General features: G+C 51.7%; 8 protein-coding genes across 8 annotated transcripts; 4 read left to right on the top strand and 4 right to left on the bottom strand.

The window, feature by feature from the left end:
• Positions 1 to 397: 397 nt before the first annotated feature.
• STEHIDRAFT_124375 (uncharacterized protein) lies at positions 398 to 1532 on the top strand. Its single transcript, XM_007308156.1, has 5 exons — positions 398 to 442; positions 506 to 558; positions 622 to 766; positions 821 to 945; positions 999 to 1532. Exons 1-5 carry the CDS (start codon positions 411 to 413, stop codon positions 1235 to 1237), a joined length of 594 nt encoding a protein of 197 aa, XP_007308218.1. The 5' UTR covers positions 398 to 410; the 3' UTR covers positions 1238 to 1532.
• A 124-nt stretch (positions 1533 to 1656) lies between these two features.
• On the top strand, positions 1657 to 5716 carry STEHIDRAFT_160674 (uncharacterized protein; the record flags this gene model as incomplete). Its single annotated transcript, XM_007308155.1, has 5 exons — positions 1657 to 1965; positions 2019 to 2069; positions 2129 to 2324; positions 2737 to 4058; positions 4121 to 5716. 5 exons carry the CDS (start codon positions 1657 to 1659, stop codon positions 5714 to 5716), a joined length of 3474 nt encoding a protein of 1157 aa, XP_007308217.1.
• Positions 5717 to 6000: 284 nt separating this feature from the next.
• STEHIDRAFT_160673 (phytanoyl-CoA dioxygenase) lies at positions 6001 to 7500 on the bottom strand (the record flags this gene model as incomplete). Its single annotated transcript, XM_007308154.1, has 10 exons — positions 6001 to 6203; positions 6291 to 6516; positions 6574 to 6583; positions 6651 to 6669; positions 6728 to 6775; positions 6837 to 6935; positions 6997 to 7147; positions 7211 to 7313; positions 7377 to 7390; positions 7453 to 7500. 10 exons carry the CDS (start codon positions 7498 to 7500, stop codon positions 6001 to 6003), a joined length of 921 nt encoding a protein of 306 aa, XP_007308216.1.
• A 387-nt stretch (positions 7501 to 7887) lies between these two features.
• On the top strand, positions 7888 to 9565 carry STEHIDRAFT_171169 (uncharacterized protein; the record flags this gene model as incomplete). Its single annotated transcript, XM_007308153.1, has 3 exons — positions 7888 to 8095; positions 8153 to 8967; positions 9024 to 9565. 3 exons carry the CDS (start codon positions 7888 to 7890, stop codon positions 9441 to 9443), a joined length of 1443 nt encoding a protein of 480 aa, XP_007308215.1. The 3' UTR covers positions 9444 to 9565.
• Positions 9566 to 9984: 419 nt separating this feature from the next.
• On the bottom strand, positions 9985 to 11993 carry STEHIDRAFT_160671 (uncharacterized protein; the record flags this gene model as incomplete). The annotated part of the gene is made up of 10 exons (XM_007308152.1): positions 9985 to 10451; positions 10513 to 10606; positions 10668 to 10773; positions 10827 to 10888; positions 10949 to 11089; positions 11146 to 11360; positions 11513 to 11558; positions 11617 to 11723; positions 11774 to 11810; positions 11871 to 11993. 10 exons carry the CDS (start codon positions 11991 to 11993, stop codon positions 9985 to 9987), a joined length of 1398 nt encoding a protein of 465 aa, XP_007308214.1.
• A 459-nt stretch (positions 11994 to 12452) lies between these two features.
• On the top strand, positions 12453 to 13520 carry STEHIDRAFT_141577 (uncharacterized protein). Its single transcript, XM_007308151.1, has 7 exons — positions 12453 to 12491; positions 12570 to 12615; positions 12687 to 12703; positions 12773 to 12848; positions 12921 to 13043; positions 13111 to 13235; positions 13300 to 13520. The coding sequence occupies exons 2-7, from the start codon at positions 12582 to 12584 to the stop codon at positions 13369 to 13371; spliced, it is 447 nt and encodes a 148-aa protein (XP_007308213.1). The 5' UTR covers positions 12453 to 12491; positions 12570 to 12581; the 3' UTR covers positions 13372 to 13520.
• A 1256-nt stretch (positions 13521 to 14776) lies between these two features.
• STEHIDRAFT_124370 (glycoside hydrolase family 13 protein) lies at positions 14777 to 17461 on the bottom strand. The gene is made up of 8 exons (XM_007308150.1): positions 17222 to 17461; positions 16956 to 17155; positions 16454 to 16895; positions 16219 to 16400; positions 16107 to 16164; positions 15976 to 16048; positions 15763 to 15911; positions 14777 to 15677 (listed from the first exon to the last, which is right to left on the bottom strand). The coding sequence occupies exons 1-8, from the start codon at positions 17309 to 17311 to the stop codon at positions 15315 to 15317; spliced, it is 1557 nt and encodes a 518-aa protein (XP_007308212.1). The 5' UTR covers positions 17312 to 17461; the 3' UTR covers positions 14777 to 15314.
• A 422-nt stretch (positions 17462 to 17883) lies between these two features.
• STEHIDRAFT_171165 (thiamine biosynthetic bifunctional enzyme) lies at positions 17884 to 20413 on the bottom strand. Its single transcript, XM_007308149.1, has 10 exons — positions 20271 to 20413; positions 20177 to 20200; positions 20058 to 20117; positions 19614 to 19977; positions 19241 to 19527; positions 18915 to 19170; positions 18765 to 18841; positions 18623 to 18704; positions 18326 to 18557; positions 17884 to 18247 (listed from the first exon to the last, which is right to left on the bottom strand). The coding sequence occupies exons 1-10, from the start codon at positions 20340 to 20342 to the stop codon at positions 18091 to 18093; spliced, it is 1611 nt and encodes a 536-aa protein (XP_007308211.1). The 5' UTR covers positions 20343 to 20413; the 3' UTR covers positions 17884 to 18090.
• Positions 20414 to 20478: the final 65 nt, after the last annotated feature.

Here is a 20478-nt window from a genome sequence, read left to right as displayed (position 1 = left end):
CACACAAGACAAACGTTGTGTGTTCTCACATCTCTGATTTCTTCACCCTGATACAAGTGTATGCATTGCCTCTGCTCTGCTTTTTTTTTCCCCAGTGGCGACCACTGGCACAATCGACCTCCTCAAGACCTCCTGGGCCACTCGGTCTCTGAGATCCGTTCTTTGGTCGTTCCGTACCAACCAGTACGTCCATGGCAGGACGTACTACCCACGCTGTCATCTACTTAGTTGGTGGTAACACTACAGACTCGAATGATGGATGCATAAGCGGTACCTGAAAGATGTCACGGTACGATGAAATTCATCTCCTAAATTGAGTATGTATCGGCGATGCCTGTGACTATACACGCTCGGCGGCGCTTCTTCCTCCTACCTTTGCCTTTCACGATCCCCCCCGGAGTCGTCCAGCGATGCCTAAGAACGAGTCTGTACCTACCACAAAGTGAATCGAACCAACTGTGGCTGCGAGTTCCTGCTCATAACATATCTATCTATGGCCGTCCAGGTCAATGTCCGAGGATGATAGGGAATCTGAAGGACTTGTAGCCATTATCTCCAGTAAGCATTGGTCGCAATTACGCCATCGCGCACTGTCTGACGATGAGCTATGTCGCTTATTAGGCGTCGAGGTCGCGGTCTTTACTCAGAAGAAACCACCGAGTACGCACATACAAGTTACGATCGACGAGGGGCCATCCCAGAAGAGTATTGTAATCAAGAGATCAGCTAATCCAAAATGGCTGGAGGGAGATGAAAACATGACATTGTGAGTTCAGTCTACCAGTTGTACACCATAAAACGCACCTCACCAGGACTCAAGCTCGGGTCTACGCCCATCGTCAATATTAAAACTTCAACTGTTCCAGCAAAGTCGCAACCCTTTCAAGAGCACTTCTCGTCTTGTTGGAGAGTTCGAAGGGAACATCGTTAGTCTCGTCGCTGAAGGTACTCTTGAAGTCTTCATGTCTCTCTACTTGTAACTGAAGAGATGTGAGCAGACAATGTAGGCGTGGCCTTTGACATGAAACCCTATGATCCGAGTACTCCGCTCATCAAGCTGAGTATTTGCGGAGGGTCGACAAAATACGCCATACCCACACTCGCCAGGCACGGACAACTTACGCCACCTTCCGTTTTGGGCACATCTGCGTCTACTTGTCGAGGACTTATCCCGCCCAAAAGAAACATTCTTTTTTCGTTTATTCTCGCGTTAAATCTCGGTGGATCGGTTGGTTAGGTTCTGGTTAGGTTAGTTAGGTTCAGCTAGGTTCTGGTTAGGTTAGTTAGGTTCAGTTAGGTTCTGGTTAGGTTAGTTAGGTTCAGTTAGGTTCTGGTTAGGTTAGTTAGGTTCAGTTAGGTTCAGTTAGGGTTAGGTTCCCCCCGAGCGTTAGCGAGGCCGAACATAAAAAAATGCCCGAACGAGTCTTTAGTGTGCCCACCTGAGAGGATCCGGCTTGGGGGACCCCCCGAGCGCAGCGAGGGAGGGGAGGATCCTCGAACGGTGGGTACTCTTCGGGCGCAACAACGAAAAACATTGTTAAACAATATCTCTGTCTTCCCAAACCGGTGACAGAAATGAGCAGTTAAATTCTCTGATAAGTGTCGATGTTGCCCACTGTGGCGCATCTCGTCGTGTGCCTGGTGCCCCTGCCGAGTATGACTGTGGCGTATGTTGTATATACTCGTATTTGCGTCGTAATCGCACCACGGGTGCCTTCGTCTATCGTAGATCTCGGCCTCGACGATGCGGCGAGAAGCCTCGCAGACGCACATCTTACTCTTGCTCGTCAGCAGCGCTTAAACTTCAACGAGACATTTACTCAGGCCGTTGATACTGCAGTATCTGCCGGACCGAGCGCTCAAGCAACTGTTGATAATGCGAGGAAGCTAGAGGGCGAGCAGGTCTTTGGGGCCATGATCAATGCGCTGGATACGCTGGTGAAGATCGGAGATGAAATTTCCATGGTATGTTCATGACATTTCATAGCCTTATGAACAGTTCTCATTATTATACGCAGGCACATCCACTGTTCAAACTCACTTGGACCATCGTGACTTGTGTTTACAGGGTGAGCATCACGGTCCATTTATAACGAGCACCCGGATTTATGGCACTTTCCATGTCTAGACGGTGAAGGCCCAGAAGCTTGTGGATGACGATAGCCGACAGCTCGCTGAAGAACTTTCGATCATGTTGGCGTACGCTGCGGCCTGCCGAGATTTAATACCTGTTGAGGGGAGAGAGAGCATCGTGCTCAAGGCGGTGCGTTTGACCAAGGAGGGAGCATGCATTATTGACGCTTGTCTGGCACACTCGTTCGCCGGTGAGTCCTCGGATGGTGGTTCTGCCATTGTCCATTCCGGCCTGACATCACAAAAAGTACGCATGACCTTGGGGCCATTCACAGGTATCCAGAATCGTATTCAAGATTGTAGGAAGCAAGTAAACGACTTGCGAAAAGAATTCGACACTGCGGTCCTGGTTGACATAAGAAGAGAGGGCATGTACTCTCGCTCATTGCATATTATTGTCGTCTAACTTATTATGCGCAGTGGTAGCGACCAGGACTGAAATTGTGTTAGCTGGTCTTTCCTCCGCAAAGGACGCCACCTGGAATCCAAATCTTGCTTGCATGGAAGGGACCAGATTATCTCTTCTGGAAAACATATCTTCCTGGATACACGCGGATAGCGAGACAGCACGTATCTTATTGCTGACCGCTCCTCCTGGAGCAGGAAAGACCGCAATCGCTCACACTGTCGCTCGCGATGCACCAGAAGACGCGGTCACACTATCGTTCTTTTTTGACCGCACTTCTTCTGACAGAAATAATCCTCGGCAGTTTGTAAGCACTTTGGTTCGGGATCTAGCTGGACACGATCTGCAGTTCAGAACGTCTGTCCATGCATCTTTGGATCGCAACCGAGACCTTCCGTCAGCACAACCTTTGCGCCAATTTACCGAGCTGCTTGTCGGCCACGCTTCAAGGACCACAGCCCAGCGCATTCTCATCGTTATAGATGCTTTGGACGAATGCTCAGGTTACAGCGGAGATCTCACAGCCATCCTCTGCGAGCAGGTCCCTAAACTTCCGTCCTCGTTCCGGGTCTTCGTCACCTCGCGTCCCGAAGATCCCCTCCTCCGCGTCTTGAAGCCGCACCCGCATGTTCGCCAATTGACGGTCGAACTCGACGAGACCGAGAACCGGTCCGACATTTCAAACTTCATCCGCCACCAGCTACGCACCATTGCCTCGCACCATAACTTGGGAGACTCGTGGCCTGGTGAGGAAAGAACCTCAGCGGTAGTCACCCAGGCCGCTGGACTATTCGCCTGGGCATCTTTGGCTATGGCCTATATCGGAAAAGACAAATTGATGCAACGCGACAACAAACTTGATGCTGTTGTGGGGCGCGGAACACGCAAAAGTCCCATTGCGCACAAAATGGACGAGCTGTACGACACTGTTCTCTCTGCTTGTGACTGGGGCGATGAGGACTTCGTGCAAGGGTATCATCTTGTTGTCGGCGTCATCATCGCTGCGAAGGTGCCGTTATCGAAATCGACCCTAAGGTCACTTCTTCAAGATAGCTCGAATGTCACCGACGACGTTCTAGACATTGTGTCACCTCTCTTCACCGGCGTCGACACGGACGACGCACCCGTTCACATCCTCCACCTCACTCTACACGACTTCCTCACCAATGCAGTCAGATCAAAGAGTTACTTCATTGATGAAACCGAGCATTCTCGCTTCCTCGGGCTGCAGTGCCTCAATATCTTGGTTCGCACACTGAAGGCAGACATTCCTGGACAAGGTTATTCATCATCCTGGGATGAATATGCACACAAGCCCATGCCGTTATTCCCCGTCACCGCCTCCGTTGTATATGCCTGCAGATTCTGGATGGACCACATCGTTCGCATGCAAGCGCCGTCAGACCAAGAGTGTTATGCGAGTCTTGAGGATTTCTCCCCCCATGTTATTACTTGGTTGGAGATTGCGAGTGCAGTCGGCCCATTCCCAGCACTGGGGAAGATACGAGATTGGCTCGAGGTTCGTGTCAATACTTCCCAGGCTGGTTTTCAAAGCTAACCGTTATCCATGGCTGCGAATAGAACATTCCTATTGGCCAAACATCTGTATTCGGCCAGTGCATGGGTTCTTCAGAGCTTTCTCTCTCCCTACACAACATATCTGGCCATCTGCACGACGCGGGGCGGCGAGAGGATGCTCTCAAGGCAATTGAGGAGGCTGTCCGCATACGCCAACAGCTCCTCAAAGACCATCCCGGAACGTACGACGCTAACCTGGCTCGCTCTCTAAGCATGCTCTCCTGCAGGCTCAGAGACCTCGGCCGTCACGAGGATGCTGTCGGTGCAATCGAGGAAGCCATTCGCATCTGCAGACGACTCGTTGAGAATCATCCTGATTCCTTCGATGGCGACCTTGCTATGTTTCTCAATAACCATTGCGCTATGCTCGTAGACGTGGATCGGCACGAAGACGCTTTGTTGGCCATAGAGGAAGCTATCATCATCCGCCGAAGGCTCGCTCAAGACCGACCTACTGCATTCAATGCCGACCTCGCCCTATCTCTCCACAACCTCTCCCTAAGACTCTCGGACATCGGTCGTAAAGAAGACGGCTTGAAAGCCATCGAAGAAGCGATTCTGCTCGAACGCAATCTCGTCGATGATCGTCCCGCCTCATTCAAACATATTCTAGCCAATTCCCTCAACAACCTCTCCCTCCTGCTTTCGGCCGTTGGCCGTCAGGAAGACGCTCTGGAAGCGACCCAAGAAGCAGTCGAGATTTTCCGACAACTCTGCCGAGATCGCGCCGAAATATACAAACCGGACTTAGCCAAAGCACTCTACAACCTATCCTTCTGGCTTGCAGGTGCTGGTCAACAACATGACGCCGTCAAGACCATCGAGGAAGCGGTCCAGCTGTATCGAGAACTAGTCAAGGACCGTCCTGACGAATTCTATCCCGACCTCGCCGATTCTCTGAATACTCTCTCCATAAGGCTTACGAATGATGGTCGCCGAGAGAATGCGTTGGGGGCACTCCGAGAGGTAGTCGAGCTTTACCGACACCCCGCCAAAGGCCTTCCTCATGCAGCCCATTCTGACGGGTTGGCCTCTTCTCTGCGCAACCTTTCCATAGGTCTGGCAGATGCCGGCCACCAAGAAGAATCATTGAAAACCATCGAGGAAGCGATAGAACTATACCGAAAACTTGTCAAACACCGCCCCGAGACATCTCTCCCAGACCTCGCCAATGCTCTCACCAACCTCACCATCAGGCTCATAGGTCTTGGTCGCCCAGAGGACGGCTCGAAGGCACTCCAGGAAGCAGTCGAACTATACCAACACCTTGCGGAGACCCTTCCCGGTACATACAATCATGACCTGGGTCAATGTCTCTGTAATCTCTCCGTCATTTTGTCCAGCCTCGGTCGCGCGGAAGATTCGTTACAACGTGCAAAGGAGGGCCTCGCGGTTTATCGCACCCTTTTCTCGCAAAGGCCGTCCGATTTTCGGCAGAACTTCGTGAATGCGATCGGGCGCGTTGCGCGTTGTCTATCTAACCTTGGTCGCAAAGAGGAATCAGCAGAATTCGTGCGGGTTGAGGCGAAGGCATTAGATGAGGCGCAGGCACCACCACAAACGGTGCAGCCTCTCGATGGTACATCTTCTGAGACTTAGGTCAGTAAGTCATTCGCTTTTGTGTCATGGCTGCTCAAACGAGTCACTGATATCTTATGCTGACATCTGGGGTCGATTAGGTAGACGTTCGTGCTCCATCAGTGGCTACATGTGTTCGGAAGAGTCGAGCTTGCATCGCTGTAACTTTCATCATAGCATGGTATTGTTACACAAATCAGTATATAGCAGCATTCGACTAGCCGTGATCCATTTATATTCCCGAAAATACACAAAAAATCCCATACTGAAATCATACATCCCCTCAACGACTGCTTCTATCGGCTTCACGCCGACAACACCACCGGGTTCGGAACATCGAGAATGCGCGAAAACGGCATCTCCTTCGTTGGCTGTAACCAGTTCTTCTCGTCATAGGTCGCATACGGCGGTGTCTCGATCATGTGAAAGGTATACGCGAATCGGGTCTTCTCGCTCCTATTGCGCTCAGACTTGTGCAGGACGCTACCATGGATGATGACCAGATCGCCTGCGTCCGGAGCCCGTATCCCTCAGTCCCCGGCTGGAGTCGACAACGGAGAATGAAGTGGGAAGTGTGAGTAGTAGACAGACGTACCGGGCATGCAAGCTTCGAGCACGTATTTCCCCTCTGGAGTCTCTGCTGCAGCTTTCTCTGGTTCTATGAGCTGTTCGAAGCCAGTCCCCCCAGTGGGTAGACGAACGAAGCGTTTCGTTATGGGAGCGGTTCGATGCGAGCCTGGGAGGAAGGAGAGGGCCCCGTTCTCTGGAGTGCATTGTTCCAGCGCTATCCAGAAGCCGAGGGCGCTAGGCGGCGAGGTGTACTGCGATCATGCGTCAGACCTTTGGGACCTTGAACGGAACAGGTTTAGCATACTGACAAGGAAAGTTCTATAAATGGCAATGTCGTTAGAGCACAAACATGGAGTCACTGACCAGTGAAGTGAAATGAACTCACGAGTCGTTGTGTTCCGGGACTGCGTGGAACATATCCGAATGAGTGATAAGAAAAAAGCGAGGAACAACAACGAATACCTTCGCCTCCTATCTGCTGTTGCTTGCAGATGACCATAGATTGCAGAGCTAATATGGAGCACGCTCAGTACATGCTTTTACGGTAGCGTTTTACTTTATAGGCACTGACCTACAGGGTCATGATGGAACCGTAAGTCCCGCGCTACTGCCTTCATCCGTTGATTTTCAAGAGTAACTGCTCGGAAGACGGGATCGAGTTCGTGAAGGGCTATGGTGCACATTTATGAATTTGGACATTCGGAGCTGTGGGAGCTGAAAGAGAGACATACCGTGCCCGATCTTGTTGACAGCCTTACTCTTCTCTCTCGTCAACTTCCCATCTTCCACGGCGCCCTCCTCTAAGAAGTATCGGATCTTATCGCCAGAGCTGAGGAAGTAATCATCGCCGACATGGTTGTCGTCCCCGGTGGTGAACTTGGTCTGCAATTATACAGCAGTGGGCGTTAAACAGTCATCTACAATTCACAGAGTCGATCGACCGACCAGTGGGTGGTCCTCTAGGCTGAACTGGTCGAGAAGTTGTTGAGCACGAGTGAGAAGAGCGTCTGTATCTGCCTTGGAGAGAAATCCGGGGAGGCAGAGGTATCTGAAGCAGAAAAGTTTGGTATATTCTTCGTGAGTGAGACAAGTCGTGCAAATAACCACATACCCGTCATTGTAGAACTATTAGGATGGACCGTCAGCAGCTGAGGCACATCGGAGGGAGTAGGAGATCTGGTACAGACCTTGTCCACCTGTTCTTGGGTAAGATATTCAAGTTTATTTTCATTCATTTCAAGCAGCACGAGTGAATGTAAGCAGCCAAAGACTAGTCAGTTTGTGCCGCTCAGTGTCAATTGACGACGAAGAGTTGATTACGAAGTGAGAGAGCGAACGAGATGCTTTCGATATGAGTCGACATGCGGAAGGTTAGAGAAGATAAGATCTTGATGATGTCACGGATAGGTTGAGTTACATGCCGATAAGATAAGATAAGATATAGCAGGTACCGCATCAATGAACAATCAATGAACAACTGAGCGAACGTCTCGCGATATTGCTGGCGGTCGTTTCCCTGTGACTACGTAGCCACTCACCCGTCCTCGTACGTCTGTGAATTAGTCCCCCAAGTGTGGTCGGTTCTATATACTGATATCTTGCTCAGGCTATACACAACGACGATGTTCTCTAGATTGACTTCGCCGTTCATACGCATCGTGACCGATCTTCCCGCCATATCCATGTCGCTCCCCACATCAATCGCAAGTTCGCCAGACGAAGTAGATGCTGTTCAACATAAGAGCGACACAACAACAGTCTCCCGGACGCCGCTGCCAGACTCTTGCTTACAAGAAGCACAATATGGGGATACTTGTCCCCAGATACCCGGTGAGTGCCACTCGCATCGTCACGTCGGTATCCACACATCTCTAATACTCTCCCCAGAACGCGATATACCTGTGGAGTTACTTGATCTTATATTTGTGCATGCCGACCGTCATACGATGACCGCACTCGCACGGTGCTCACACCAATTCTACGACATCACTGTCCGCTACCTCTACCGCCACATTCCGCCGCTCCCCCTTCCCCGCACCATCATATGCCTCCGCACTCTCTCTAAGGATACTGAGCATGCTAAATCGTTGGCCTCTCACGTCCGGACCTACGAACTCGGCGACATGGACTCCCTCAACGCCGACCGCACCCGCACCCTTCTCAAACCCTTCTACCGCATCCTCCGCCTCGCCCTTCACAACATGCACAACCTCACCGACCTCTCCTTCTTCCTCTTCGGTGCCACATCCGACCTCCTTCTCGACTGCCCTTTTGCCCTGACCAAACTCTCCTCCGCCTGCGACTTCGACGACACTTTCGCCCGTTTCCTAGCCACCCAACGCTCCATCCGGACCGCCTTCTTCTGCGGCCAATTCACCCGCGGAACTTACGTTTCTAAACTCTGCCTCCCGAACCTCTCCCGCGTATCCGCTTCGCCACTCATCCTCGCTGCAGTTGTGCCTGGAAGACCGGTGAAGGAAGTCGAGTTATGCCTCATTCATCCGTTCTTATTCAATGAGGACGTGTTGAGCGTCACGATCCGGATACTGTCATATTCCAAGGGCCCATTGTCATCGTTACAGATAATCTCGCATCTGACAGAAACACCAGAAACGGTGCTTGGCGCATTGGGTACCATCCCTGAATGTCTAGGCTCGTTGAGTGCCCTAGCACTACATGCCGTGAGCGGTTCGATTACGAACGTAGGTCTAAGCCATATCCTTCTAATTGTTCGCTCTAAAGAACTCGATATATACAGGACTTCCTCTCCGGCCTCCCTCCCCTCCTCTCCGCCTTCACCTCCCTCAAATCCCTCGTCCTTCTCTCCAAGAACCGGTACGATGCCCTTCACGATCACACCATCACCCGCCACCTACCCTCAACCATCCACTCCACCTGCTCTTCTCTCGAATGCGTCTCCCTCCCTAACGCAACCTACATCCGGCACAAAAAGTACAACTGGATAAACATACTGGATCTGGAGAAGATGCTGCTGGAGAAGGAGCAAGTGCTGATGAAGAGGGAGAAAGAGGTCAAGGAACGCGAGAAGGTATTGGCTATTGGCAGAAGGGCGTTGGAGGAGAGGGAGAGAAGGTTATTGGAGCAGGTGCACGAGCTGGGCACAGAATTGGAGGGGATCAGCGTCAGTGCTGAAGCCGGTGGGTCATCGGCTGAGTGAGCAGGCTCTATATATTTATTGCACTTATGTAGATCGTGTCACCGTTGTACTATAATACCTCAAGATACCCAGCTGCAAGATGTTTCGTTGTCTTGATCGATATCCCCTCAACAAACACGGGTGGGTAACTTTCGGGGCGCAAGCACCCACGAACAAACAGCAATTGCATTGAGGTATAAAACACTAAGTTGGGTATCGCCTCTGGCGACGAGGAAAGTTAAGGGGTAAATTGAGACATAAACGGGGTGTTAGGACCGATACAGGCAAGAGCAGTAACCGGGACCGCTCCGACATACGCCTGTATGTGTGGGTTTGTGTGTATGGGTCTATGGAAACAGAAGAGCTGATGCTGTTACTCGAACAACGCCATGAAAACTGAAGGTATAAAAACAGACGACGACAGCCCGAGGAAAACTTTAAAGCACCATACACCAGAACGAGGAAATGACCGAACTAAGAGCGAATGGAATGAGGAGTGGAGGAGGTCGATGAGAGGGAGTAACATCGTGCGTACATGACATCATGAGCGTGATGAAGAAGATCAGAACGACTTGTCGGTGAATGCGGCAGCGTGAGGCCGTGGGGCCCTGCCGAGCCTCTGACGGTGCTGGCGCTTGGCAAAGGAGTCCGTGTGGATGGACCTCTTCTTCTCTTCTTCCCGCTTCTTGGAGACTTTGCAGGTCTTGGAAGACGTAGCGGTGGCAGCAGCAGAGGTCGATGTTGCTGAGGCCTCTGACGAGGTGACGACTGCAAGACCAGCAGCAGAAACGGCGTGAGTGGCTTCAGACGCAGCAGAAGAGGTGGCAGCCGAAACGACGGAACTGGCCGCAGATGCCAATGTGTAGGCAGCCTTCTCGACGGTAGCAGTGCCTGAACTCGCAGTACCGTCCTTCGTAACGATCACAGGGCTGAGGATGGCGGGGACCACTGTATCGGTCAACATTTCAGCGGCAGCACCGAAGCCCACGACAGGGTTGTTGCCGGGCAGCGAGGCCAATTCGCCGAGAACTAGAAAGCGCAAACGAAGTATATGAGCATCGGTTTATATGGAACAACAGACGACACTGACCGGTCTCCTCGATGGCCGCGCTGATGGAGCAAGTGCTGCCGGACGCTTGCATGGTGAAAATACCGGCATCGACACAGCAGGTAGGGTCGCCGTACTGATCAAACAAGATCGGTCAGCGACCGGTCTCTACAGTTGAGACTTGTGATCGAACTCACCTCGTTGCAGTTGCACCCATCGACAGCATTCTGCAGAACACCCGATTTCCAGCCATTGAAGAAGTCAGCGTGATATCCAAAGCCAGTAGGGTCACCGTTAGAGTAGCTGTAGACAACAGACATGAGCAACTAACAATATACGAGGAGTAAAGTACGTACACGAAGGGCTGCGAAGTGTTCTTGCCCTGAGACCAGTCGAAGCCGCTGGTGGAGTAGTAGACCTACAGGACGGATTTGGTGTCGATACGGCGAGACAAGACAGGATTTCTAATGGTGCTCACCTCCATGAAGATACGCGGCAAAGTCACGGGGAAGTTAGGGTCATCGCAAGTACCACTATCGGGTCCACCGGAGGGGAAAGCGACGTGAGACTTGTGGTCATCCGAATCCACATTAACGCCATCCCAGCACTTCGGGAAGTTCTAAGAGGACGAAATAGATGAGCGGGGACTCTACTGGACATGTCAAGAAGGCTTACGATCTGAGCACGCATACTGAAGGCACACTCGTTCGCCGGGAGCTGGCTGGTCTTGGTCGTGGAACCATCCTCGGCGATACAGAGGAATGTGACGGCCTGCTGCGCGAAAGACGACGCGTTGTACGAACGGAGGGTGGTCTCGCCGCTGATCATGCGGAAGTCGTCGGGAAAGGCTTGCACGCCCGCGGTGGCGGCATCATCATCGAAAAGATAGTCTATGGAATGTGTGCAACGGATAACAAGGGAGGTTATAAAACGGAACTGCGGACAGCATGGTAACGACAAAAAACGCACAACTATATATAGAAGTTGGTCAGAACGGAGTTTGAGCTCTCGAGATGATAAAAGGCTTACATGACGATACTACCATCAACAGAAGTAAAGGAGCCGTTGGCCCATTGGAAGTAGAGCTCCTAGAGAAATGGCTGGCGTTAGGAAGAGACGGCCGAACTTTAAAGACAAGGTACGAACCGGGTGCCAGTAAACAGAGTTGTCTTCGGCGACGGGAATGGACGTGCACTCCGACTCACGAAGACTAGCAGTGGACAGATTGAAGTCGAGGTTTGATCCTCCAACGACTGGGTATACGTGTCAGCCAGCAGGACTTTGAATATTATGACAGACTTACAGTTGTGATTGTGGCCGCTGACTGCGCCAGGGTTCACCTGTAGCGTCGGAGATAGTGAGCAGCAGATTTTATAAATTAAGCAGAGTAAGGTACAAACAATGGGATCCATTCGTTGTTGTACGAGGTTGTTGGTAGCGGCCATGAGCCAGTACGCTTGCGCGACCTGGGCCGAAGCGGCCACAAAGGTGGCGGTCTTGGCGGCACGAGTAAAGAAAGACATTGGAGGGGTGGAATGAACGTGACGATGTGAATGAACGGTGGGGGGCTTATAAGCCAGCCGAAAGGTGACGGCAAAGGGAGGAGGGGAGGGTGAGGAGGATGCGAGGCGAGAGACGAGAGACGGAGATGGTGGAGCGGAAGAGAAAGAGTGTGGGAGCCGCCGAACGTGTATGATGGAACAGGAACAAACTTTGGGTCGGAGTTTCTCGCGCGCATTATGGAATCTCCCGATATATCCATTTCTGCTGACTCTCCCCCTTGCTGTCATCCTCTCACGTCTCTATCTAAGCACGCGCCACAGCTGCATATAATATGCATGCGCTTTTCTTTGCTGCTCGCTGCAGCCTCCATTGCTCGAAGCACAGCAACCGTCACTGCATCTACCCGTCCATCCACTAGCACCTGTCCAACCAGGCCATTTTACTTCTTGCGAATGGAATCTACCACCCCCGCACAGCAGCAGAAGTTCACACCTCAGGAAGAGAGGAGATGGAACAGAGTTGGTCCTCATTTCACAGCTCAATATATCTACCACACGTTCTGAATTTCTCTATTTACCCATAACCACCGCGGCCAGCTCAGCGTACATATGAGCCATTTTCATGATCATTTCAAAACAGAATGTACGTCCCGTTTCCACGACTGCGCAACTTCAATCGACGGGGAACTGATCGTCTGCGGATTTACTTTGTAGTCAATTCGCTGTATGAGGTACCGACTCGTCCATTTTCATCCTATTTTTCCTCCTCTGAGGCGGACGCAATTCTTGTTTCTGCGAAGCTCGCGGATGGAACATTCGCCAAGCGGGGGATGTCTCTAAATGCGTTTCTCAACAAAGCCAATGAACTCATCCACTGTAAATCCTCTAATCTATCCCGTCTCATTCGTTGCCACATCCTCATAACCGCGGCAATTCATTTAACCGCAGATCTCACGATCCACCATACCATCGAGGAACGCCACATATTCCCCGTTCTAGCCAAACGTATGCCCATGTTTGCTATGGAGAACGATGGAGTACATCTCGAGTCTCACAAGGGTATCCATCATGGTGCGGTCGCTACCTTCAATGCACCTTTTGGTTTTGCCTCAAACGAAGACGTCATTTATTCTGGCAGGTTTGGAAGACTTGACCAACCTGGTCACTAAATATAAGAAGGATCCAACTTCTTACAAGCCAGAGGAGTTCAGGGCCTGCCTCGATAGCTGGCGACAAGTACTCTTCACGCATCTAGACGACGAGGTAATTTGCCATAGCCCAAACCAAAATACCGCTCATTTACTCATTCATCTCACTCAACGTGCAGGTTGCAGACCTGAAGGGCGAGAACATGAAGAAATACTGGACACTCGCAGAAGTGGACAGAATTCCCATGTGAAAGCTCGCCACGTTACCTCCACCTGTGTCTGTACTACCCTCCACTTCTCTTCCTATCTCGGACTCTTTTCATTATGCTTCATTAAGGTTGTATGAATACACGCTTTTGGGACTAAAACCGACTCCTTAATTATTGATTTCTCACTTTTTTCCATCTCGGAGAACTCACCAACGAAGCCGATCCGAACCCTACATTTGTTGATTCCCCTCCGGACAACGCGCTCGCTCTATCGCCCTTATTCCGTCTTAGCTCGCCCGAATAATGCTTCTCACCCTCACTTACCACGCACTACCAACCTCCTCGCATCCTCCTCGTGTTTTATACGAGAGGGAAGGGTAGAAGGCCCATAAAACACCGTCTTCCCTCGGCTTCTATAACCCCCACCCCACCTCCCAAAGCCCTTCTTCCCCACGATCCTCTTAATGCCGCACATAATGCGGTAATGAGGACATGTACACATGTTTGAATGCCTAGGAATTGCTTTCCGGAAGAGCGATATCTGCGTTCCGGGGTCGACGCGTGTTTATCGGTCGGACGAGTTACGAGGACGTCGTGCCTTGTGATCGACGGTATTCTGGCTGTTATTGCCCTCCTCGTACACATGGCGAATTTGCCTGCTGATTCCGAAACATCATAGCACTGATTGCCCATTCACACATAATTCTCTAAAGTTCAGTCCCCTTGCTCCTCACGATAAACCCGAAACTGTTTCTCGCCAATGAGAAAATACTCGTGCTTGCGTCGCCCACGAACATGAAGCATTCTCCTCGGCCCCGATAAGCATTCGCAGGCCAATTATGTCTTGGCAATCTTTATGAACTCATACGAACATCAGTAGCCAGCTGTTGTTTGTCGTGCTCAATACACCACGCTGCAGAGCCTTAACCTTGTATCACCGCGTGGCCCGTCGTGTTTTCATCAAACCTACCTGGTGTAACTATAGTATAGCCTCTGTATTCTCTGCTAATCTGTTCCATGAGTATCAACATGACTTTCATAAATCGCAACCTATGAAGGCGGATAGAAATGTGTATCTGACGAGCCACGAGCAAACTCGTTTGGGCTCGTGTCGAGTGGCGCATGTATGTTCGAATGACCGGCATATCCCGAACGGCGCCACATGAAGGCTACACCGTTCTACGAGCTCAAGGACGAACTTGGGAGATGACTTGTTCTAGTAGTATTCTCGATACTGAGTTATACCACCAAACACCCAAATCACCGCCTTTGGACCATATGCGAACGAGCGCCAACACAGGCAGGCACCGACAAGACGACCTTCGTGTACGCCACACTGGTGTCATGTTCGGCGCTCCCGCCCTAGCGACGCCTAACCTCATGTAACCACTGGTTTGAAGTTCATAAAGAACGTCTCATGGTCCCCGTATAACCCGTGCGATGAGCTGTAACGAACGTATATATATATGCACACGCACGCACACTGCATACACGACTCTTTAACTTCAAGTCAACACCCACATCTCACACCAAACAAGAAAGAGCCCTCGCAAGTAAAGATGATTTTAGATAATAGTCTATGTAAGTCCTTAAACGGTCTCGTACCCCACAAGCGCAGAACAAAGACGAAAGAGAAAGAGAAGATAAGTCCGGTGGGCAGCAAGATCAGAGCAAAAAAGTATGCCCAGAAAGCGCGAACGCGACAAAACTAACAACGCATCGGAATCAAGAAGAACTGAGGCGTGGTGGGAAGAAGGGAGGGCCAAATGGGGTGTACGGTACTGCTGTCCGAAAAGATAGGCTAGGGTTAAAGAGGTGTAGCTGACCAGGCCAAGAGAGAAATACCAATCCCTGACCCCAAAGGCGAGATACTGCCAAAGGAACTTGAGAGGGACCAGCACGAATGCAATAATGAATAGTGTGTGTGTGTACGACCGAAAGCAAGGGATGCGTCAATCCGGGTAAGGGTACGTATGTGGACCCCCTCACGCCAAGAATCGGAAGAGCGCAAACAGCACCGTCGTCGCCACCATCGCACTCGGCACTCTCGCGCTGACATGTGCCGCGCTCACCAAGTTCGTGCACACGCCACCGCTCGACGTCAGCGCACTGACGGGCAACAACACCTGTGGCAGACCGGACTTGGCTGCGAGACCGACCTCACCGGAAGAGTCGGCAGTGACGGTGGTGCAAGTGAGGACATCAACGAGCGCTTCGTTAGCGGAATAGCCAGCGCCCTTTGTCGAGAAGGATGCCGAGCCGGAGGAGCCGGTGTTAGTAAGGAGAGCGAGCATCGGGGTTTTAAGAACGGCCATGGTGGATTCGTCGGTAGTTGTGGGGAACGAGGACTAGATTCATTCGGTGACAGAGATAAATGTCATGGAGTGTCAGTTTCTGAGACACCGGGTTCGCTTATAAAAAGTAGGGACGTACAGCGGTGCTATGGAAGTTGCTGTTCGCGGCAGCAGCGAGCTTGCGGGCAGCGACGAGCGTCTTCACGTGGGTAACGAGATCCTTGTCCTCCTCGTAACCGGACGACCAGAGAGCCTCACGGTTGGCGGGGTCAGCGCCACCAGAGTAGCCTGTGAGATAAGGGAAGTGCGGATGAGTGATGGATTTTCTGATGATCGACAGCGTTTCTCTAACCTTGCTCCTGTCCGTAGTACAGGATGGGAATACCATCGTTGATGAAAGGCCAGGTCATCGCGTTCTTGACGAGCTAGGAGTGTTCCGTTCGCGTCAGGGACCGCAATTAGAGCGGGAGAATATGGACATACAGATTGATCCGTGGTCATGCTCTGGAAACGGGGCTGATCATGATTTTCCAAGAATGAACTAGGAGAACGATCAAATCAGTTTGACAGAAAGTCAAGAGAGATAGTAGGGTACCCTGATTGGAACCCGCCGTTCTTGAACGAGCTGGAGAGTGCGGTGTAGTTGGCCGTGATAGCGGAGAGATTTCCGGACGTCGACTGGAAGCCAGATACGAGAGGATACCAGGTAGAGTAATCGAGAACACCGTCAAGGACTTGTGTGTAGTTGGCGATATAGGCGACGTCGGTGTGTAGAACCTGCCAATCGATGAGTCAGCTTTGTTTGCAATATATCAGAGAAGACGGCGAACCTCTCCGATGGTGTAGACTCCAGCGGAGCTCGCAAAGTCGGGCCAGAAGTCCTGACGGATGTGCTTGACAGTGTCAATACGGATACCATCGGCACTGTAAGTGCTGACGAGGTTCTTGATCCAGCTGTTCAAACTCGAGACATTGGTGTCATCCTCAGTGTTGGTGTCTGCCAGAGGCAAGCTGGAATCACCGAGCCAGCACTGCTCGACGTCAGTTTGGTTGTTGTAGTCGGAGATGAAGCACTCGGAGTGGAAGTCAGACTCGGTGTTGAAGGGATTGAAGTCGCTGAAAGTAGGAGGGTTGGAGGGATAGACGAGATGGTTGACGACGACATCAATCATGAGGTACATCGAGCGGTCATGAAGGGCTGATGCAAGGCTCTTAAGGTCATCGTCGGAACCGAAATGCGAGTTGACCGATGAAAGGTCTGAGGGCCAGTAACTGCAAGAGAAAGACAGGCATGAGCGAGGAATGCATAGATAAAGTCAATGTAAGACGCACCCGTGGAAGGCCTGACCATAAGCGCTATCACCTTCGAAGTTGGTGCTGACGGGAGAAACCCAGACGGCGTCGAAGCCCATGTTTTGGATGTAATCGAGGTGATTGATGACACCCTGCCATGAGCCTCCACAGTAAACACGGTCTGAAGTGTCGCATGCACCGCTGGAATCATTAGTGAGGGCGAAGCGGTCCGTGACAAGCTGGAGGTGTTGCAAGGCATGGAAGGTCAGGGAAACGAATAAGAAAGCAAGAGATGACAAACGGACCTGATAGATGGTGCGGTTCCTCCAATCCTCGGCTGAGGCTGCAAAAGCGGGTGCTGCAAGAAGAGCAGAAACAAAAAGGGAAGAGAGCATGGCGAGCAAAAGGCGATGTATGGTAAGCAGGGAAGCGGGGGTCGTGAAGTCGAAAGGATTGACTGTGCGCAGGATGCGCTGGTGGGGGTTGGAGACAAGGAAGGGTGAAAGGAGAGGCTGCTCGGTAGAAGATGGAAGAGCGGACAGAGAGGGCCGTGTGCAGGTGGAAATGGGGTGTTGGCCGCAAGCACTGGCGGCTGTACAGAGCCCCGGCGCGCTCGTAGCGCGCTTTGATGTCACCCATTGCCAGCTCGACCCGGGCTCGGCCTCATAGCATTTAAATTTGTAGGTGCCCGTATCAAACACTCACTGAAAATGACACAGATTATGTTCAAATTCCGAAATCTTCGACCTCGCAGTCACAGTTGTGGCCCAGCCAAGCAAGCATCCGGCCAGTTCATTCTTGGCAATGAAAGCCGCAAGCCGCGCCGACCCGTTGCTTTCAAGTTCCGCGAAGCGAACAAGTTCACCTTCTTACAACTCTTGCGATGAAGTCCTAGCTATTATCGGCCCTCGATTCTGGGTAGTTTCCCCGGGTTGGCATTTTGAGTTCGAGTTTGGTGAAGACAGCGCATCATGATGACAGCGGGTACTCGTAGGTGAACACACACAAGTAAGTACACTACTGTTGTCGAATTTTATCGGAACTTCGTAGAACCACCGTCGGATGAGGTCTCACCGAAGGGCGTCTCTTTGCCAGCGGAACTCTATCGTACACACAACCAGACTTACACTTTTACTTACTTAGATCAACGTTTTCATTACCCTGGCCAGAACCTTCATATCTCAGCCTCAACTTCGACTTTGGCCCGTCGTTCAACCACTTCTGGCGTCAGTCGTGCGAGCTCATCAATGAGCGCCGGCAAGAATGTTCCCGGGCCCTTCACGTCCTCCCTCTCGGCAGCGATCTCCGCGGCGATGGTCAACACAAGCACACTATCACATGCATCCAAAAAGAAAAAGACCTTGTCAGACACGAACGATCATGAAAATCAACCCATAAAAGCGACTTACCCAGCTGCGGCAGCGATCAACATGTCGCCTCTCACCAGCTCGCCTGCCGCACCCGCAGGCGCATCACGCTCGGCGAGAATAGCCGCCGCGCCACAGAAGGTGGCGATCGCTGTGCCCACAATGCAACCCGAGCCTGTGATTTGGCCAAGAAGGGGGTGACCGTTCGAAAGGCGGAGGACGGTTGATCCGTTGGAGACATAGTCTGTGGGTCCACTGAGGACGACGACACACCCTGTTGTGGTGTGATTGCAGATAAGACACGAGACGGAAGATAAGCTGCATTGGGAGGGCACGTACGTTCTTGACGTGCAAGGAGACGGACGACCGACGAAGGGTCCTTGAAGCCGGGGCCGAGGGTGTCGACCCCTTGTGCTTTGACCTACGAGATGCTCAGCAAACGGATCGAATCCCGGAAGTCCACGTAGCAGATGGTACAAACCTCTTCCGACTTCGCGAGAGCTCCAATTTCAGCAGCATTGCCCTTTATCACGGTCGCCTGCCACAAGTTCAATAATTCTAAAAATTCATCGACAGAGGGTTCTAGTTCAGACATCGGCTGGTCAGAATCACAGAAGAGAAACCTACTCACGGGCCGCACAATTCTGGCGATACTTCGTCGCCCCAACACCGACAGGGTCAAACACGACCGGTTTGCGATTCAGGTTAGCGTGGAAGCCAGATGCTAGCATTCCATCCATATCCTCCACGGTTCCAAAGTTCACTAATAAGCCACCCGGTATACGAGCGAGTTCTTCCTGCTCTTGGGCCGCAGCGGCCATGATGGGCGACCCGCCCATGGCCAGTGTAACGTTCGCGGATTGCGTCTTCACGACATTATTGGTGATCTGTGGATGTATTTAGAGAACATTCCTTCAAGCCCGAGACTTGAGATCAAGTTAATGGACTAAAACGCACCTGGTGCACAAGAGGCTTCACTTGCCTCACGCTCAACACGAGCTCTGCTGCTGCCCGAATGACCGCGTCTCGAGTATGCGAGCTGCTGCAGACGTGGGGAGTAAAACTGACGGGGCTGCGAGGGACTGCTTTCCAGGCTGCAAAGATGTCTGCAAGACGCCTCGCTGCCGCCTGAGGATCAGTGGACGCCATGATGTCTGACACGACGGCTACGCCGTCCAGGCCATATCCTGATGAAGATACGCATCCATGGAGCGTGCGCAGGATGTTGGTCGACTTGATGCCGCCTGTCACACATACCACATCCGAGAAGTATTAATACCTTAACAAACCATGGCCACGGAAGGGAGTGATCTGGACTAGTATAACTCACCGATCGCCACACTCTTCACGCCCGTTCCTTCCAACACGGTCAACGCCTCCCTCACGCCGTCTATCCCTCTCACCTTCCCTGGTGCCGTCACATCCTTCGTATTCGTCCCATAAACAGCCCCAAGTCCGACATAGTCTGCACCTTCTTCCACCGCCTTCTTTGCGTGTTCGGGGGTATTACATGAGATGCCGATAATAGAGTTAGCAGGCAGGAGGGAGCGCGCGACCGAGATGGGCATGTCAGTTTGTCCGAGGTGGACTCCGGCTGCCTTTGAGGCTAGAGCGATGTCGAGTCGGTCATTGATCAGGACTGGGACGTTGTACTTGGAGCAGAGAGAGACTGTTTGAAGGGCGATCGCTAGAAACTAGTTGCGTTCATAGGAGGAAAATTACGCTTGCAGTTAGAGAGAAACATATGAAAATGTATGATCCTCTGTAGACATACCTCTCCCGTCTCTGCATCTTTCTCGCGCACTTGCACGACTGTTACTCCACCTTTAATCGCCTACGATAGGAAAAGTATGATCACTGCATCCTCAAACGCAAGCAGTGTGTACAACATACCTCTTCTAGACATTCTAGATAGCTCTTTCCTCCAAAGCCAGATAGTATCCTTTTTAACTTACCCTAACATCCAAGGTCCACCAAACCAACATACCTTGTTCGGGGGGAGGAGATCTCGTCCAGTAACGAGATAGACCGAGTAATCGAGGACAGGCTTTTCGGTCATCCTGGAGTGGGCAAAAACACAGACAATATTTAGATTTGCTCCCGCAAGACAGTCGATAGGGGGTTTTCCAGCAGTTGCAGGTCGAGGTCAGAGGGATTGAGACGTCGAGTTTTAGCGAAAGTGCTTGCGGACTGTT

The sequence above is a fragment of the Stereum hirsutum genome (genome assembly GCF_000264905.1).
Source record: "Stereum hirsutum FP-91666 SS1 unplaced genomic scaffold STEHIscaffold_14, whole genome shotgun sequence".
In the NCBI taxonomy this organism is placed as follows: Eukaryota; Fungi; Basidiomycota; class Agaricomycetes; order Russulales; family Stereaceae; genus Stereum; species Stereum hirsutum.
This window is presented reverse-complemented; position numbering and strand designations above follow the sequence as displayed.

Bases quoted from the DNA above. Each gene is read 5' to 3' on its own strand.
- STEHIDRAFT_124375 (XM_007308156.1), top strand. From the start codon at position 411: ATGCCTAAGAACGAGTCTGTACCTACCACAAA. The intron at 443-505 runs GTGAATCGAACC...ATGGCCGTCCAG, and splicing joins GAGTCTGTACCTACCACAAA to GTCAATGTCCGAGGATGATA. The intron at 559-621 runs GTAAGCATTGGT...GTCGCTTATTAG, and splicing joins ACTTGTAGCCATTATCTCCA to GCGTCGAGGTCGCGGTCTTT.
- STEHIDRAFT_141577 (XM_007308151.1), top strand. From the start codon at position 12,582: ATGAGCCATTTTCATGATCATTTCAAAACAGAAT. The intron at 12,849-12,920 runs GTAAATCCTCTA...ATTTAACCGCAG, and splicing joins AGCCAATGAACTCATCCACT to ATCTCACGATCCACCATACC. The intron at 13,236-13,299 runs GTAATTTGCCAT...CTCAACGTGCAG, and splicing joins TCACGCATCTAGACGACGAG to GTTGCAGACCTGAAGGGCGA.
- STEHIDRAFT_124370 (XM_007308150.1), bottom strand. From the start codon at position 17,311: ATGCTCTCTTCCCTTTTTGTTTCTGCTCTTCTTGCAGCACCCGCTTTT. The intron at 16,896-16,955 runs GTGCGTCTTACA...TTTCTCTTGCAG, and splicing joins TATGGTCAGGCCTTCCACGG to TTACTGGCCCTCAGACCTTT. The intron at 15,912-15,975 runs GTTAGAGAAACG...CTTATCTCACAG, and splicing joins GTACTACGGACAGGAGCAAG to GCTACTCTGGTGGCGCTGAC.
- STEHIDRAFT_171165 (XM_007308149.1), bottom strand. From the start codon at position 20,342: ATGACCGAAAAGCCTGTCCTCGATTACTCGGTCTATCTCGTTACTGGA. The intron at 19,528-19,613 runs GTGAGTTATACT...TATGTGTGACAG, and splicing joins CGTGAAGAGTGTGGCGATCG to GCGGCATCAAGTCGACCAAC. The intron at 18,558-18,622 runs GTACGTGCCCTC...ACACCACAACAG, and splicing joins TCTCCTTGCACGTCAAGAAC to GGTGTGTCGTCGTCCTCAGT.